General features: G+C 39.2%; 1 protein-coding gene across 1 annotated transcript; it reads right to left on the bottom strand.

Annotated features, from left to right (window-relative positions):
* On the bottom strand, positions 1 to 16941 carry LONRF1 (LON peptidase N-terminal domain and ring finger 1). The gene is made up of 12 exons (XM_058838174.1): positions 16283 to 16941; positions 10140 to 10258; positions 8276 to 8398; positions 7539 to 7685; positions 6791 to 7028; positions 6615 to 6705; positions 5648 to 5762; positions 5005 to 5126; positions 3318 to 3476; positions 3051 to 3213; positions 2547 to 2699; positions 1 to 1246 (listed from the first exon to the last, which is right to left on the bottom strand). Exons 1-12 carry the CDS (start codon positions 16872 to 16874, stop codon positions 1088 to 1090), a joined length of 2181 nt encoding a protein of 726 aa, XP_058694157.1. The 5' UTR covers positions 16875 to 16941; the 3' UTR covers positions 1 to 1087.
* Positions 16942 to 16948: the final 7 nt, after the last annotated feature.

Below are 16948 nucleotides of genomic sequence, written 5' to 3'. Positions count from 1 at the left end.
GTTAAAAATATTACAAACTTTTAGCTTTTATTGAAAATTAAATATATTAGCAAAAGCAAGATTTAAGAAATATTTTACAAATGATTTACATACAAGAAAGCCAGTATCAGACATATTCACAAATATGCAAACCTTTAATTACAAAAAGTACCTATTGGCAGCATGATGCTAACCTTGCCACTGCAGTGTGCTCTACTATTTATATGAATAAGGCATAGAACTCACATTTGCACCAACTTAAAAAGTTCAAATAAAACTTTAAGCTTTTGAATCCTGGATGCACAATCCCCGATAGACACACGCACGCACACTCTAAGATTTCTTCTTCTAAGCTCTACAAACTAAGTGTGTGCTCTGGAAGAACAGCCTGAAAAGCCCAGTAGAAATGTACTAGCATTTAGATTTCAGTTTCCTCTTTAAAATGTACAGGCCTAGGTATGTAAACCATATTCACAGTTTAAGTATTTTTAGACAGAAGTACCTTTTTTTCTGCATTTGTTCCTTAAAGTTGGCTCTCAGTTCAGCATACAGTTCATGTCACCTGTTTTGTGATGCATACATTTACAAGATAACTTAAAAAAAACCTGTGCCATATTCATGGTCAAGATAATTAAACAAGAGTAGCAATATCCAACTGTGACATTCAATACTATATTTCAAATATTTGTGCAAACAGCAAAAAAACAGTTGTTTGAGGCAAACATTTGCAAAACCTTTATTACCTCCTCAATGTTGTAAACTTAGACTGTCAGCCTTAAGTCCTGCACTTCCACAGCTTAGAAAAGTCAATTGCTAAAAGTATCAAGTCTCAAAAAGGTTCTTTTCTACATAGTGCAAATTTTAATGTAGATAATGTGAAAAACATATCTAGCTGGGTTGACTTTGTGCAATTGTCAGTGATCTTCTCTCATAGTTGAAGAAAGTGTGCATCCAATGAACCATGTGGTTCAGGAAGCCAGGAGGGTGGAGAGAAAAAACAGTTCCATTACACTTCTCAAACCAGTGCTAGATGTGCAAAGGCAGCAAAAATTCCAGCTGCTACTACAACCAGAACAGAGTAACTTTTCAGGAAGACCCAGGCGGTTAGTCACTTGGACTGGTCTCTAGAAAAATAGGTGAGTATATGTTGGATTTTTATCAGACGGTCTTTTAAAGACATCATGGAGAGAACTGACAGCTGGTATCTGGGGTCTACTGGGAGAACAGCTAGAAGCCACCAACACCAAGCAGGACCATTGGGCATTGCCTAGAAATAAAACATAAGCTGGTTACCAGTAACCAATGTTGTATAGTTGACTATCAAGAAGTAAAAAAAAAAAAAAAAAATTAAATCTAATACTTGGCATGCTATTCTTAAGGCTTGAGTACTCTTGAAGCTTAATGTTTTCATTCTAATTAACCTTTATTTGAAGGACTTCTCCGTCACTTCCCAATTCCACTTCCCTCCTCACTACATTCTAGACAGAGCAGGACTACTTAGAAAGTTTCCTCTAAGCAGTTAAAATTCTGTAACTTTTTCCTGTACTTTAATTACCAACAGCAACCATTAGATGTCAGGCCTTGAACTGGATTTAATACTCTACAGCAGAGGTCCTACCACTGCAGAGAATACTAAGTACCTCAAATTATTTGCAAAAATATTACCAGTAGTGGTATACTCCAGAGTAACATTTCCTCACTTGCAGCTATTAGCACACAGCTGACACATTTGTGTCCTATTCTAAACCTCAGGTGCATACCCACGGTATTGCTACCCTGGTAATTATTCTGGTTTTGCACATGTATTCCTCTTGCCTAGTATGCTGTTTTAAATCTGTTTTTATTAAATCATTCTAAAATCACTTCTGACTTCATGCACCAGCCTCTACAGTCCCCCTCCTAGGGGGGACTATGCTAATACAGTTTCATAGAAGTATGTAGCAGATGGGTGAGGGACAAGCTCCCCTAAGATCCCAATTCACGTAAAACTCTGCTTTGAAAACCAAATCTTACATATTTTTAAATGTTTCTTTTCTACAGCCTCCACTCCTTCAGGATCTCACCTTCATTAATTGTTTATAATAACCATCAAAATAGATTGCTGCAGCTAGTTTCTTAAGAAACATTTGTCAAATGCTAGCAGCTACAGCAGTTTATGACATTAGCTCAGAAAGGAGGACAGTGTTATTTGTGATTACCTCTTTCCCAAAGAACTGCCTGCATGTGGCAGATTCAGTTTCTTCACTTTCACAGGGAGAAAAGAGCTTTTTCACTTGGTATTCAAACAGCTTTACACAAACTAACAGTTTAACTGTTACTGGAACTCAAACTGTTTTCAGTTTACTAGTTTTATTTTCACCAGCATATCATCCATTTCCTGGAGAAACTGCTGACCATTGACAGAATTGCTATTTGATGTTCATTGTAAGAGAAACAAGGTGCAAGCCTTATTGTCTCTGAAGCTGAAGAAAAAAGTGGGAGTTTTGCTTTTAATACTTAGCAGTTGGTAATAGGGTTTTTATTTTTAGAAATAAGTATCTAATAATGAATATTAATTGAATTCTCACCTGTATATTTTCCTCCCTGTCAGGCATTGGTCCGAAGTGCTGAAGAATTTGAGTGCGAAATTTGTTTCTTAAGTTTTGGAACCAACTGCAGGCCTGATTGTAAACGAAATTGTGAAGCTCTCTCAATTTCTTTAGTTCTTCTGCATCAGCAACCTGTAGGAGGAAAGTTATGAAAATATGATTAGTGATAAATAAACAATTAAGGGGTTTAAGCTAAAATCAAAAAGCACTCAATCTCAACTATATTTAGATACATTTCTTGTGCTCTCCGTAACTTTGACTGGTAATGACTGAATGGTAAAGAAGTATTGTGATATTTCTAAAGTTACAGCTTCAAACTACTGTTGAAACAAAAACTATGGGTTTTTTATTTGCTTTATAATAATAAAAAAATTCAGCTAGCTTCCAGGAACCTAAAAATTTGAAAGAGAGCTTTCAAGAATAAATCAAGCAAAAGTCTTGATATATTAATACTAGTATTTATTTAGACTGCATTCCGGATACCTTAACATCTTCCAAATATTCAATGTCTGCAGTGCAATAACCATCTTTCATCCCTCTCCGTAAAACTCTAAATCTCTTCCCACCAATGGTATCAACAACAGACCGTCCATCAGGTAGAAAATGAACATTCCTAATTTGCAGCATGCAACCATAATCTGCAAAACTAAAAAGAAACCCTGTCAGTAATGCAATTATACACTTCTGAAAATATGCTTTTTGCAATTAAAAAATTACAAAAGAGATGGAAGAATTAAGATGTAAACTTACCCATTTTGAGAATCACTTATGCACATTCCAAACTGTTTAGTTCCAGTTTCCATACTCCTGCGAATCATGAGTCGGTATCTTGGCTCAAATACATGTAGAGGGCAAGGCACAGTAGGATATGCCATAGTGCAAACAAACATTGGAACATTCTTGGTCAAGCTTCAAGAGAACATAAAAAGAAATACATGCCTTCAAAATCTAAACATTGAGCTATGCCAAGACAATACATTTTTTTCAGTATGTCTGCTATGTTTGAGGTCATAAAGCACTCTTTTCAAAGTCAAAATATGTTGTATTAACTTTAATGAATGATAAACCCACATACCAGTAACAGTGGCTGAATACTTATGTACCGATTTGCATACAAACTGGACAGTAAGCCTCACTGTTATCTAGGTAGTGAGTATCTAGTCCATGAATGAAGGGCTCTGTTTTGGGGATGAGGGTGTCAGCTACTTTTTCATTTTTGCTTTATTTTGAGCTATGAAACTAATTAAGCCCTCAGAGACACAGTTTTCCTGTAAGTAAAAAGATGTAGTAGTAACTACATAGGAGCTAGGTCACCATTTAGATTACTTTCAAGAAGGGACTCCAGATCATAAGATTCAACCCAGTGTATAATCTGAACCTTGCATTATGCCTCAGCAGGTGTAACTGAAAAAAAGTATTTTTTTCATCCTGTTTTATCAAGTATGTATTGCTGATAGTAGATACAATTAAATTATCATTAAAACATTACTAGATATTTAATTTTAATGCCTTTCAGAGTATAAAATGAAATTCCGCTGGATGGATTCTTTTAAATAAGCTGCATGAGCTTTAGTTTTAAACAGTTTTCCAACGTTCATATCTACAACACATGACAGTCTATGTATTTGAAGAACTCTTTGTGAGATAAAAACCAGGTTTACAAAAAATCCCAACAATTTTTTTTGATTGCATCTATCTGTATATGATTAATGCCTATCATGAATTGCTTTGCAAGAAATTCAGTTCTCTGAGATTCTGCAGTCAATTGAAGACAACTTCATTAACAGCAGCAAAGCTAAAACCAAAGCTCCCTGATAGTGCATGCAGAAAGAGGAATGGAAGGGAAACATGTTTCAAAGAACCATGGAACAGTTGAGGTTGGATGGGACCTTAAAGATCATCTACTTCCAACTCCTCTGCTGTGGGCAGGGACACCGTCCATTAAATCAGGTTACTCAGAGCCTCATCCAACCTAACCTAACCAACCCAGTGATCTTCTATGATGGAGTGACAAGGGAAGGGCTACAGATATCATTTTATCTTGAATTCTGTGAACAGTTCCCCCCCTCAATGTCCTCTCCAAACTGGAGAGAGATGGGTTTGATGGGTGGGCTGTTAGATGGATAATTAAGGGTTGGATGGCTGCACCCAGAGGGTGCAGGTCAATGGCTCAGAGTCCCAGTGACCAGCAGTGTCCCTCATGGGTCCGTATTGGGACCAGCACTGTTCAATGTCTTCATCAGTGACATAGACAACCCCAAGCTGAGTGGTGTGGTTGACACAACTGAAGAATGGGATGATATCCAGAAGGACCTGGACAAGCTTAATACTCTTTCTTGCACCCATAATATACCACAATTAATGACTATAAAAATAATACTTTTCTAAAAAGGATTTCCATGCTAATTTCTCAATTTTTTCACAACAGGAAGCTTACTTGGAGTGTTCTGCAGTTTCTTCAGCATGAATTCTTTTTCTCTCAAATAATTCATCAGACAAATATTTCATTATTAATTCCTCCAGCAGTTCTGTGATACTATATTTTCTACTTGCAAGGTACTGTGAACAATTACAAAAATATTATTTTCATGTATCTTAACAAAAGGCTTGAGAAAATGCAGCTTTTTTATAAAAATACAATCTATGAAATGTGACAAAACTCATGAAAACTGATAGCTCTTTGGTTTTTATATTTCATTAATTAAAACCTAATGATACTCTAATATTTGATAATTTTATTCTCTGTGTAAGTTCTTAGTGTCTGACAATTTAAATGTCTAACTCAGTTTGTATTTCTATGCTTACCAGAGACTGAACTGATTTCCCAGGACGTACCAATAAGTGTATAGAAACCACAGAGAGGTTTAACTGAATAGTAACCAAAGTTTATAAATATGCAGGATTGAATCACACCACTGAAGTGAACAGTCGCAGAAACATAAAACCTGGAAGACCCTGAGACCCTCTTCCATTCTAGCAGTAATTCATAGCCCAAGCAAATCCAAATTGTTGGGTTCAAGTGAAACAGCCTTTAAAATGATACAGTATTTGCATTTGTGAGCTTTACTGAGAAACAATACCTCTTTCAAGCTCTCCTTACAGAGTGGACACTGTGGAGCATGATCTAAACACCGTTCCAAGCAACCTTTGCAAAAAGTATGTCCACAAGGGGTTGTTACTGGCTCAAAGAATAGCCTGAAACAAAATTATTATAAGTTAGATGTCATGGCCAGTGTGTGTTTTTCTAAGAATGTCAGTGACTGATCTCTTGAATTTTTAAGACTAGTTAGACTACAACAAAGTAAAGAAATAATTAGTCCCAAGTCTCCTTATTCTACTTTTTCCTCTATACTGCAGTTTGTTTCCATTTACTGCAACACTCACTGTTTTGTTTTCTGATGAAGCTGAACACATTCTAAAACTATAAGTAATTAAACATTTACCCTAATAGACAAAGATTTTGGTCTCCCTACATAGAGGTTCAGAATACACAAAAGTAGGTGATTCTTTGAGAAACTGTTTTAACAGTATTACTAATTATTAGTTATTAAACTAATAACATAACTATGAATAGTTTAGTATACACCATATGTTTTATGGTGTTTCTTCTGAAAATCAAGATTATTCAGTAAGTTTTCAAATACAATGTCAGCTATGTTTAAGTAGACTAACATTCTGAAGCATCTATGTCTCCCAGACAAATACAAGGTTCACAGGCTATGCTTCTACACATTAACCTTCCCAAAGTATTTATTTATTGACTGAACAACCCCTAACATTTAATCAGAAAAGATCCTGTCCTCTGATGGTTATCAGTTAACACTGCCAAGTTTAACTAAAAGGCAACTTGATTAAAATAATCCTGCAGTATATAGCATTGTAGCAAGTGACATTTAAATACACATTTAAGTGCAGGGATAGCAAAAAACTGCAAATTATTGCCTGATATCAGAACTCTTAACAACTTACAAGTACCTCAGTTTATTCATGTAACAGATATGCAGCCAAGCATCTGTAACAAACAGTGAATCAAGGACAAAATCTTACCTCATACACAGGGAGCACTCAAAATCTGATACATCAATCAAATCCCCTGGGATTGTTCCAAAAGCCAGTGTCATGTCCCTTTTTGTACTTTCTAAGGAAAAGCAGGACAAGGTACTTCTTCAAACAAAGTCACAAGGCAGTAAATACTCTAAATTTCACAGTAAGTGACTGTTTACCTCCTTGCTTTTTGTGTTTGTTTCTTCCATCTTCACATACAACTGTATCCTGTTCTGAAAAGGAAAGCTTTCTTTTTAACAAAGCACCTTTTCCTTGGCCAGAGAGAAGGGGTTCAGAAGACACTCTCTTTAAGCCATCTTCCTTGGCAAGGTCTTTTGTTGAGTTAAGAGCATGGGCAGACTGTGCACGATTTAAGCTTCCACTCACAGGCTCCAGTACATCTGATCCTCCTAAACTCTGTAACAGTAAAATGAACCAAACTGTATTCTAAAAGTAACACAGATCTAGCTATGTGAGATGTGACTGTGCAAAGATGTACAAGCCAAACTGATACCCACAATTAGTGGCTACCCATTAGCTAACCAGAAAAATTCCTAAGTCAAGACAGTTCTCAAATTTGCTTGCAAGTAACAATTCAAAAATCTTCACCTTCTTCAAATGAAAGAAAAATTGTATTTCATGTGCTTCACAAAAAAACAACTGTATTTCTCTTTATTTTGAAGTCCCTAATATGAAACTTCAGTACCTTCTAATACTGTATTTATTACTCATTCTAATGAACTAGAACGAGGAGTTTTAACATGAGAAATGAAAATAAATTACTCCCAGACCAGGCTTCTTTTCCTCCAATTTAGCCAATTACATAAAATCAGTATTTACACTGGAAAGTGTAACAAATCAGGGTATCAGTACATCTAATGCATACGCATCAGTCAGAGACAGAAGTTACTGCAGAGTTTTTATTACCTGCAGAGGACAAAGTTGTAAGTCGCAGTAAGATGCAGTCACTTCAGATCCAAGTATAAAGGGTTTATTTCTAATATGGGGTGAATTCCAAGCTGATTCCTTCAGACTCTCACCTAGCTTCTCTGGTGACAAAACATCACACAATATCTAGAAAATACAGCTCAATGTCAATAACAATGAAAAAGAATCCAGACATATCTTCATTATAAATTTACATATCAAAAACTAAGAAGGTAATCTACACGAAGTTATCGTCATGAACAGATCTTTATTCAAGCAGTAACTGTGAAGACAGAGTTGAGAATAAGCAGAAACCTACATTGCTAAAAAAAACATTGATCTAGAGATCTTTTCTACTACAAGTCAAAGAGTGTTAGACATTATCAATTCAGTATTATGCAGCTTTTCAATGTAAATTTTTATTATCACAGAAAAAACTTGTGCTCTGGGCACCGAAAATTTCAGCTTGGAAAATTTCACTTGTTGCCTGCTTTCCAGTTTTCTACGTATTAATTCAGTAACTTCAAATGCACATGTACTTTTCAACATGTATATAAAACATGTACATTGGGACTAACTCTTCAATGTGGTATGATTTAAGAACTATCTTAAACGGAATCTGCCACCTGAACGTTCTCTTTATGTAATGAAGATTTTAGATGCTCAGTCTATCATAATGGGAGTTTCATAAAAAAATCAAGTCAGAGATGGGAAACCAGTATCATAAATAAAATTACCTTTTCTACTTCTAGCTTGGCTGGAAGAAAGTCCTCATCAAGGGCTAAGCACTGTAGAAACAGTTGTAAGGCATCACCTACAAAGCCAGAGTTTTGCAGCACTTTTCCTTTCTGAAAGTAGACCTGAGAAACAGATACCACAAAGACATTTGTAGAGAACAGGGAGAACTGCAGAATTGATCTTACAAGCATTGCAACAATGTTAGAATTAGAACCTGCCATGACAGAAAGAATGTAGCTTTAACGAATTTGTACTGTGCACAGTGTGCCTGATCTATAACACACATCCAGTACAGTGCTTGAAAATAGTAACGGCATAGGCTGGTGTGAGTCTTCTTCCAGTTAACTTGTTCTGTCTAATATAAAGGGTTGAAAACCTCACTAGTGCTGAATTCACAGCCCTTAATTTCCCTCTTCTGTGAGCCTTTGGAGAGGAAGAAGAGGAACAGGAAATGCAAATTATTACATAACTTCACACAACAGCTTACAGGATACTTTTTTTGCCCTCGCCTTCATTAAAAGCTTTATGGTTCCAGCCTTTAGAAGACTGAATACAACTAAAACAATCCACACAACTGTTCATCCCTTACATATATCTCAACCTATATTCTTAAAACAAAATAATGCACTCTCAGAATTAATGGCTTCTTCCAACTATATTTTATGCTTGAACCCTGGACACCAGCTGGGGGGAAAAAAAAAAAAGTCTGTGTATTGTTTCCCTTGAAAGAAAAAAAAAGAGGGAGGAAAGACTACCAGATTTTGATGAACTTACTCAAAGGTAGATAACATTAAAACTAAGAACTTACCTCAACTTTAAAAAGTTGCAATGACAGTAATTGAAACACTTAAAGTTAGATAAAACCAACAGTTATAAAAAAAAGTTACAACAACAATATCTAATTGTATATAGGAATTTCGATAATGGGCCAGAAGCTAAACTTAAAAAAAAAAATCCAAACAAAACAAACAACAAATAAACAAAAACCAAAACAAAACCGAAAAACTCTACCAAACCCCAGAATGCAGTTTCTACAGAATGATTGACAGTATGAAGAGTAACATCTGTTCAACAAGACTGTCAGATGAGGACACACATCCTCTTTGATGGATTTGGCCAGTTTCCTTTAAGATGAACTCTGAAGAAGGGAAGTTTGCTAGTCGTTCTCTTACAGACAATTTATTTTCCTGCAGAGGTAAGGACTGTTACAGGAATCCATCCATCAAACCAAGCTCAGTTAAGTGAAGTGATGCTTCTTTCCAAACATACAGAAAGAAGCAGACAGTACTACAAACATTGATAGGTGAAAAGCAGGAGGCTTTATGAATTTGCAGTAGCCATGGAATCGCTGAACTCAGGAGAAACCAAGACAACTGCAGGTATCTCCCCTTGTGCGGAATGATCTTGCTGCTCCTGCTGTGTTCAGAGTTTAGACAGTGCAACATGCGCTCTGAAGACCACAGACTCCCCAGCCACCTGTACTATTTGCAAAGCTCAGTTCCCACTGAGTTTATTTGGGCTTTTTGAAGACAATCTTTCTAATCTAAAACAGCAAAGTGTCCCTCTGTTAACAAAAATTAACAACTGAACAAAGCAAGCCCCAAAGCCCAGCTGTTACAGGTTACATCACCATGAGCTATTCCAGCTCAGTGTCTTTGTCAACCAGCCCTAACCTGCCATACTCATGAGAAGCCTGTCTCTTATGAATTAACTATTTTAAAGATGACTTTTAGTATCTTGCATGTCTTAAGACACAACATTTAAAATAGCTGGCTTAGGCTTTCAAATTGATGCATGTGTAATTTGGAATTTATTAATTTTACAAACACAATATTGAAAAAGGATGAGTTTATACCAACTTACCTCTGGCCAATTTGGCATTTTAGAAATAACAAAATTTAGATCTTCTATGGCTGTTTTATATTCTTGGAGGCCAACATATGACTCAGCTCTGTAAATTCTTAGCATCAAGTCACTGGAATCTGCAGACAGAAATTAGGTAAAATCTTTTAAAAATCAAAATTTTGTAATTTTTAATTAGATTTGCTTTCATAGTGATATGTCATAATTACAATTTTTCATAAAATACTTCCAAAATTAGTGGAGTACCTTCTCCCTCACTCCCTAGTGTTTGGATAATAAAAGTGGCAGTAATTCCAGGTTCATGTCTTGTAAGCTAAGGAACAAATTTTAGATCTTAGTGTATCTTACAGCAACAATATTTTCAAATAGTGAACAGAGAGGCTCATAAAGCACTGCTCCATACTGCTGGGACAACAAAAATTGAGGACTAAGTAAACTTTATCTTTACAGTATATCCAATCAAAGCCACAGAAACCTGGGAATTCGCCACACTTGTATTAAAAGTCTAAGTATTACAAAGTTTGCTTCCAAACACATGAGTTTTTCTGGAGACTGCAATTTGTTTTTATAGTGCCTGACCCCTTCTGACTATGGCTGGACGGGCCACTTTCACAGTAGCATCTGTCTGGGAGGCAGCAGAACCAGGCTTTATCACAGTGTGATAAAAACTGATAGCCATTTCCAGAAAGCCTTTAGCACCAGCTAGCAGCCCTGTTGTAAGGAGTTGTTGTAGTGGAACTTCTAGAGTGCGAAAAAAGCAAAATGTGTTCAGTAAGGACAAGTTCCCATGTCCAACATACAGCATTTTGCACTCTCAGTACAGCAGCCTCTAAATGGGAATGATATCCATCTCCCTGCCACTAAAACTATGGTTTTGTAACACAACTAACTGCAGTTGCTGCTTGGAAAAAATGCCAGAACACTGTTTTGATATTAATTGTTTTTAAAAATAGACCTGGTTTTCACTGAATAAGATAAACTAGTCAAAGGTTGGTCAACTGTAAACAATACTAAAATCAAATAGCTCTTTGTTTCAAAAAAGGCTTTATTGGAGGCTATAATTTCAATTTAATTTTTTTAGTTTATTCTAAATGTCTAGTATAAATTCTCATAAATTTCCAACATAAGCCTTTTCTACAGTTAGAAGGCATCCTGGTCTATGTTCCTATAGATTGCAACAAACTGCTTTACACTTAGTCACAATACTACATGTAAAAAGATCTTAATGGAAAAGAAAGGGTTAAGAAAATCAGAGAAGAATTAATTTAGCTGAAATTGGTGTCTTCCTGATTTGCCTTTGGGTTAACAGTTTCCCCTCAAACATAAATATTGCCAAAGCTGGTTTGTTTAATTTTCACATTTGACATAATAAAATGTTTGTTTTAACCAAACTCTGGGAAACTCTTTGAGTAAAATGCTAATTCTGCAAGCAGAACAACTCTGAAGCCTGATTTCCTGTGGCTGTGTTTTGTGACTGCTATAGCCTAGCAAGGTGAGAGCTCAGATTAAACTCTTCAGATAGCTTTTCATGTTGTATTTGACTCTTTGGTGTCCAACAGAGTTAGTAGCAAACCAAACTCCTTTGTTCAGAGGCAGCAGTAAGTGCAGGTCTTTGTTCTCTGATAAGCTGCCTATTTGTACAGAATCAGAGGAAGCTCATCTGTTTCAGACTTTCAACTGCAGAACATGACCTGAGGAACTCCCAGCCTTTTTTCCTAGGGGGAAAATGAGGGGTAGTTTGAAGATAAAAATGTGAGTTCAAGTCTACAGCGGGTGGGCATTTTATCCACTTTTTTTTTTTTCCCCCATGAAAAAGGCATGATTCCAACTGAACTAGTACAAAACAGAGTTTAGCTGAGATCCCAACCTTGCTGCTGAACACTGTCATTGAATGATCAATAGATATGACAAACTGGGTCTGAATATTCAGAAGACTGAAGGTAGATGATTACTACTAGTGTTCCTCAAGGCTTAGTATTGAGGCCAGTTCTTTTAATATCTTCATCCACGATCTGGACAAGTGCACCAAAAGTTCACAAATTACTCAGGTTGGGTGGGAGTGCTGATCTGCTGGAGGGTAGGAAGCCTCTGCAGGGGGATCTGGACAGGCTTGATCAATGGGCCAAGGCTATTGGTATGAGGTTCAGCAAAGCCAAGCGCCAGGTCCTGCACTTCAGTCATAACAACCCCCTGTAGTGCTACAGGCTGGGGTAAAAGTGGCTGGAAAGCTGCTGCAGCTGGTTGACAGCAGCTGAACATGAGCCAGCAGTGCCCAGGTGGCCAAGAAAGCCAATGGCATCCTGGCCTGTGTCAGCAATAGTGTGGCCAGCAGGAGCAGGGCAGGGATTGTCTCCCTGTACTCAGTACTGGGGAGGCTGCACCTCAAACCCTGTGTCCAGTTCTGGGCTCCTCACAACAAGGACAGTGAGGGGCTGCAGCAAGACCAGAGAAGGGCAACGGAGCTGGGGAAGGGTCTGGAGCACAAGTCTGATGAAGAAAGGTTGAGTTTAGCCTGGAGAAAAGAGGTCTCAGGTGGGACCTTCTCACTTTTAACAACTACCTGAAAGGAGGTTGTAGACAGGTGGGGGTTGGCTGTCCCTTCCCCAGGCAACATAATGAGAGGAAATGGTGCCACGAGAGGTTTAGTACAAGTGGGAACAGACTGCCCACAGCAGCAGCAGAGACACCATTCCTGGAAGGATTTAAAAGATATGTAGATATGGCACTTAGGGATATGGTCTAGTGACAGACATAGCAGTGCGAGACTAAAGGTTGGACTTAATGATCTGAGAGGTCTTTTCCAATCTAAACAATTCTTTGTTTCTATCTAAATTTATATACCCCATTTTTTAAATGCCAATTTAATTTCTTGCTTTTTTACAATGAAAAAACAATTTTGCAATGTGTCAGCATATATTTAATGTTTTTCAGCTAAAGAGAGGATGCAAGCTAATTTTGAATCTTTGTATTAAAGAGCACAGAAACATAATTAGCCCTTGAACTTTCAATTTCAGTGATCAAATATGTTGTAAATACAGAAATCGTTCACTTCTAGCATCTCGAAGACAAATGACTAACTAAAAACACACCAAGTATTTGCAGCATAGAACTGTGTGCATCAGTTTTTATTATTATATTAATAGGAAAGTACACAAAGGTGTACACACAAAAGCACATTCAATATGCATTCCTGAGTTTTATATTACTTCCAAAGCATCTACTCTTACTGTAAGTATAAACATATCAATAAATGGACCACCTCTGATCTGATTCTGCGTGCTTTTTATATGGTTCTTAATATGGCAAATTCTTCAAAATAAAAGACATGCACATCAAAAACACTCTGTAGAAATACTTTAAGACACGGTATTTATTAACAAGTAGTACAGGGCCACCCTAATAATCAGAGTTGGAACACACAACCCTTAAGAAAGTGCTGAAAGAACTGGGCTTGTTTAGCAGAAAAAAATTCCTGAATGCATTGGAGAACACAACAGAATCCAAAAATGGGTTATCTAGAAGACTCTACTGAAGTACGCAGTGAAAAAACAAAAGAGACAATGGTTATAAACCAAAACAATGGCAGTTAAGACTTGAAATAAGGGAAAGATTTTTCACTAAGGGGCTAATTAACCTTTGAGCAGGTTGCCCAGAAAGGCTGTGGAATTGTCAGCTTGTAGGTTTTCATGATCCAGCTGTACAAAACCTTAAGCAAACTGCTCTGATCACAGTCTTTGTTCTACTTAAACAGGAGACTGATTGCTCAACAGATCTCTTGAGGTCCACTCTGCAGGAATGAGTGATATTCACACCAAATTCAACACATCAGTGGTATGTTTCAGGACATTTGATTAAAGGCAAGCTGCCCTTGCATTTTAATTCAAGAGACCTCCTTTAACTAAGCTATTTCATTTCAACTCCTGCAAGGAATATACTAACTATATGAATGTTCAACAGAATTCAACAGAATGCCTAGGTTGGAAGAGACCTCCAAGATCATCAAGTCCAACCCAAATCCTTATGGTTTTTTAAAGTCACTTTTGCACAATGGCAAATATGACTCTTTCAAATGTTTCAGAAATGGAATAAAGTTATGAAAATATGCCATTTGAATAGAGGTTTACCATCAATGCCTTATTTAGGACATCAGACTAATGTTTATCACAACTTTTTAACTATGTGCATTAAAAAGAAACAAATGAGGCGTCAGTAAAGAAATGCTGAAATGGAACATGAACGATTTTAAACATTAATATATTTCTTGTGCTACAGCACAAGAACACACTCTCTAAGTGTCTTCAAAATTCATGGTCTGAAGGAAGACGGAATGTATACCTGTAGTTATTAATTTATCTGTAGGCCTGGAATCACCTTCAATTTATAGTTGTGAATCCACAGCTCTAAATTCACATTTAAGGTATGTCTGCACGTTCTTCAGTATCTTTTCCAGAATATGGGGAACGTTAATAATTCTGAGGATTGGAGACACAGGAAAGAATTGTACAACGGACCTTAAACTGAGCTTCTAGCACTTAATTCTTGCACATGTACTGAATCTGAATAATAAGATTTTGAATAACCATCACAGTTGGTAAGTATACTCAAATTTTAAACCCATTTTGAAGCCAAAATGGAAGACGTAGATTCACATAAAAAAGGATCAAAATTCTTTCCCTATGAATATCTAAATAATATTCCTAAATCCATAAAAGAAATAGTAACAAAAAACATGCAATTAATTTACTGTTTTATTCTTTCAAAGCAGTCTTGAAACATGAAACAGGAGCCCAGTAAACATAGGTGATCAGCACTGGATTCATCAGTTTTACCCTGAAAACTACTGATATGTCTTTGTGACCTGTATGAGTCAATGCTGTACTTCAGGAAGAAGTCTGCATCTTATAGTTTTAAGATTTAAAATCCATCCCGTATCCTACACTTTGGAAACACCTTGGCAAATAAAATAGAAATGATAGTCAAAACTAAACCCCTTAAAATTAGGTTGCCAAAAAGCATATAAAATAGATCTTCGACTTAATCCCACCTACATTGAGACCAGTTTATTCTGGAACTAGACCTAATGTATCTCTTCAGAACAGATTGGAAGGATTAGACTTATGCAACCTTTTGGTTTTTTTCCTCCACTGCAGACAACTGTATAAACGTAACACACTTCATCAGTAAAAATATTAATTTCTAAATTACTGAACAGAAAAAAAATATCCTGGTGTAAATCATAACAGAGCCTCCCATGCCACCAGGTGTTAAAATCCATAGTCAAATTAAAACAACAAAGGAATCTCTCGCTGGGTCCATCTAGGTGTATCAATCACACAAATTTGACTCTCTCTGCGAAGAGTAAACTTTGAAAAAATTAGTGTATCTTAAGAGTCCATGGTACCAGGCAGACACATATATTGCAACGGATAGAGGACAGCCTAAAAGCGTGCCTCTACCTCCCCTCTTTGCACCCTCTTCAACACTATATAAAACTCCAACCACACCCACCCATGATGTCACTGCCATTACACAACCTGTCCCCCTCCGTGCCTGCCTGCTTATGCAACTGGGCCCGGCCTGCTGGGAATTGTCTTGGTGACACTTAGGACTGAAAATAGGTCTCTCTCTCAGGAAACAAGGTTAAATACACCAACGGAATTTCTCTTTGCCCGCGCATGGCGATTACCAAACACATAACGAAGCAGAGCCTGCGGACTCCTCTGTAAACAAGTCCCACAGAAGCGTGCGGGAGGAGACCCGACGGAGCTCATGTGGGACGCTCCCCCACACCTCTGGAGTAAGCACAAGCAGGTGTACCCCACTACCAGGCTGGGCGCTCAACCAGGGGCCGGGCAGCTGCACGTCCCCTGCACTCCGCTCTCCCAATGGAGAGGTTCCTCAAATCCCTTCCAACTCGAGAAAACTTCGGACGCTCTTCACCGGACCGTGTCGATCGCTGACGGTCCCGCACTAGGGGATAAGGGCGCATCCACCTACTCCACCACACCCCCAGTCCCCCGAGCCTGCCGTCCCGGGCTACTAGCCCGTCCCGGTCCCGCCGGGACACGGGCGGCAGCGGCGGGGACCGCGCGGCTCCGGCGGGCGGCACGGGCAGAGGAAGGGAGCGCTCCCCCCAGCCTTACCTGCTCGCAGAGCCTGGTTGACGGCGTCCAGCGCCTCTCGGAAGCGGCCCTGGGCCAGCAGCTCCTCCAGCCGGGTCCCAGCCCTCGCTCTCTGGCACTCGCCCGGGAACCACTTCTCCGCCAGCCGGTTGAGGACGACGCTGGTGCGCAGCGGGGCCGCGGCCGTGCTGGTGCCCCCCGCCGGCAGCAGCCAGTCCCGGCAACGGCGGCAGCGGGCCCGCAGCTCCCTGCGGAGGCAGCGGCGGCAGTAGGTGTGCCCGCACGGGACGGTCACCGGCTCGCCCAGGAACCTCCCGCAGCCGCAGCAGCGCAGCGGCCCCTCGGCCCCGCGCTCCCGGCCCGGCCCCTGCCGCAGGCGGTAGTTCAGCACCAGGCAGTCCACGAGGGTCCCGAGGCGCTGGGCTCCGCCGAGGGGGCCGAGGCACAGCGACGCCAGGGACGCGCCCACCGCTTCCTTCAGGCGGCTCGCGGGCACCAGCCGCGCCAGCAGCAGCTCCCGCTCTTCGTCCGCCCCCTCGCCGGGGCCCCCGCTGCCGCCCGGCTCCGGCGGCAGCTCCGAGCCCACGGTGGCGGCGGGAGAGGACGCTGCCATCGGCTGCGCGGCTGCGGCGGAGGGGGTGTGGCGCTCCCGCTCCGGACGCCGGGATGGGCTCCGGGCTCGGCGCG

Source organism: Poecile atricapillus, chromosome 4 (genome assembly GCF_030490865.1).
Source record: "Poecile atricapillus isolate bPoeAtr1 chromosome 4, bPoeAtr1.hap1, whole genome shotgun sequence".
Classification (NCBI taxonomy): Eukaryota; Metazoa; Chordata; class Aves; order Passeriformes; family Paridae; genus Poecile; species Poecile atricapillus.
The sequence above is the reverse complement of the archived record's forward strand: the minus strand, read 5'-3'. Positions and strand labels throughout refer to the sequence as shown.

What these genes read in the sequence shown, in the direction of transcription:
- LONRF1 (XM_058838174.1), bottom strand. Translation starts at nt 16,874, where the DNA reads ATGGCAGCGTCCTCTCCCGCCGCCACCGTGGGCTCGGAGCTGCCGCCG. An exon ending in AATATTTGGAAGATGTTAAG is followed by an intron (nt 2,700 to 3,050) that starts GTATCCGGAATG and finishes TTCCTCCTACAG; the next exon opens with GTTGCTGATGCAGAAGAACT. An exon ending in ACAGGGAGGAAAATATACAG is followed by an intron (nt 1,247 to 2,546) that starts GTGAGAATTCAA and finishes TTTTATTTCTAG; the next exon opens with GCAATGCCCAATGGTCCTGC.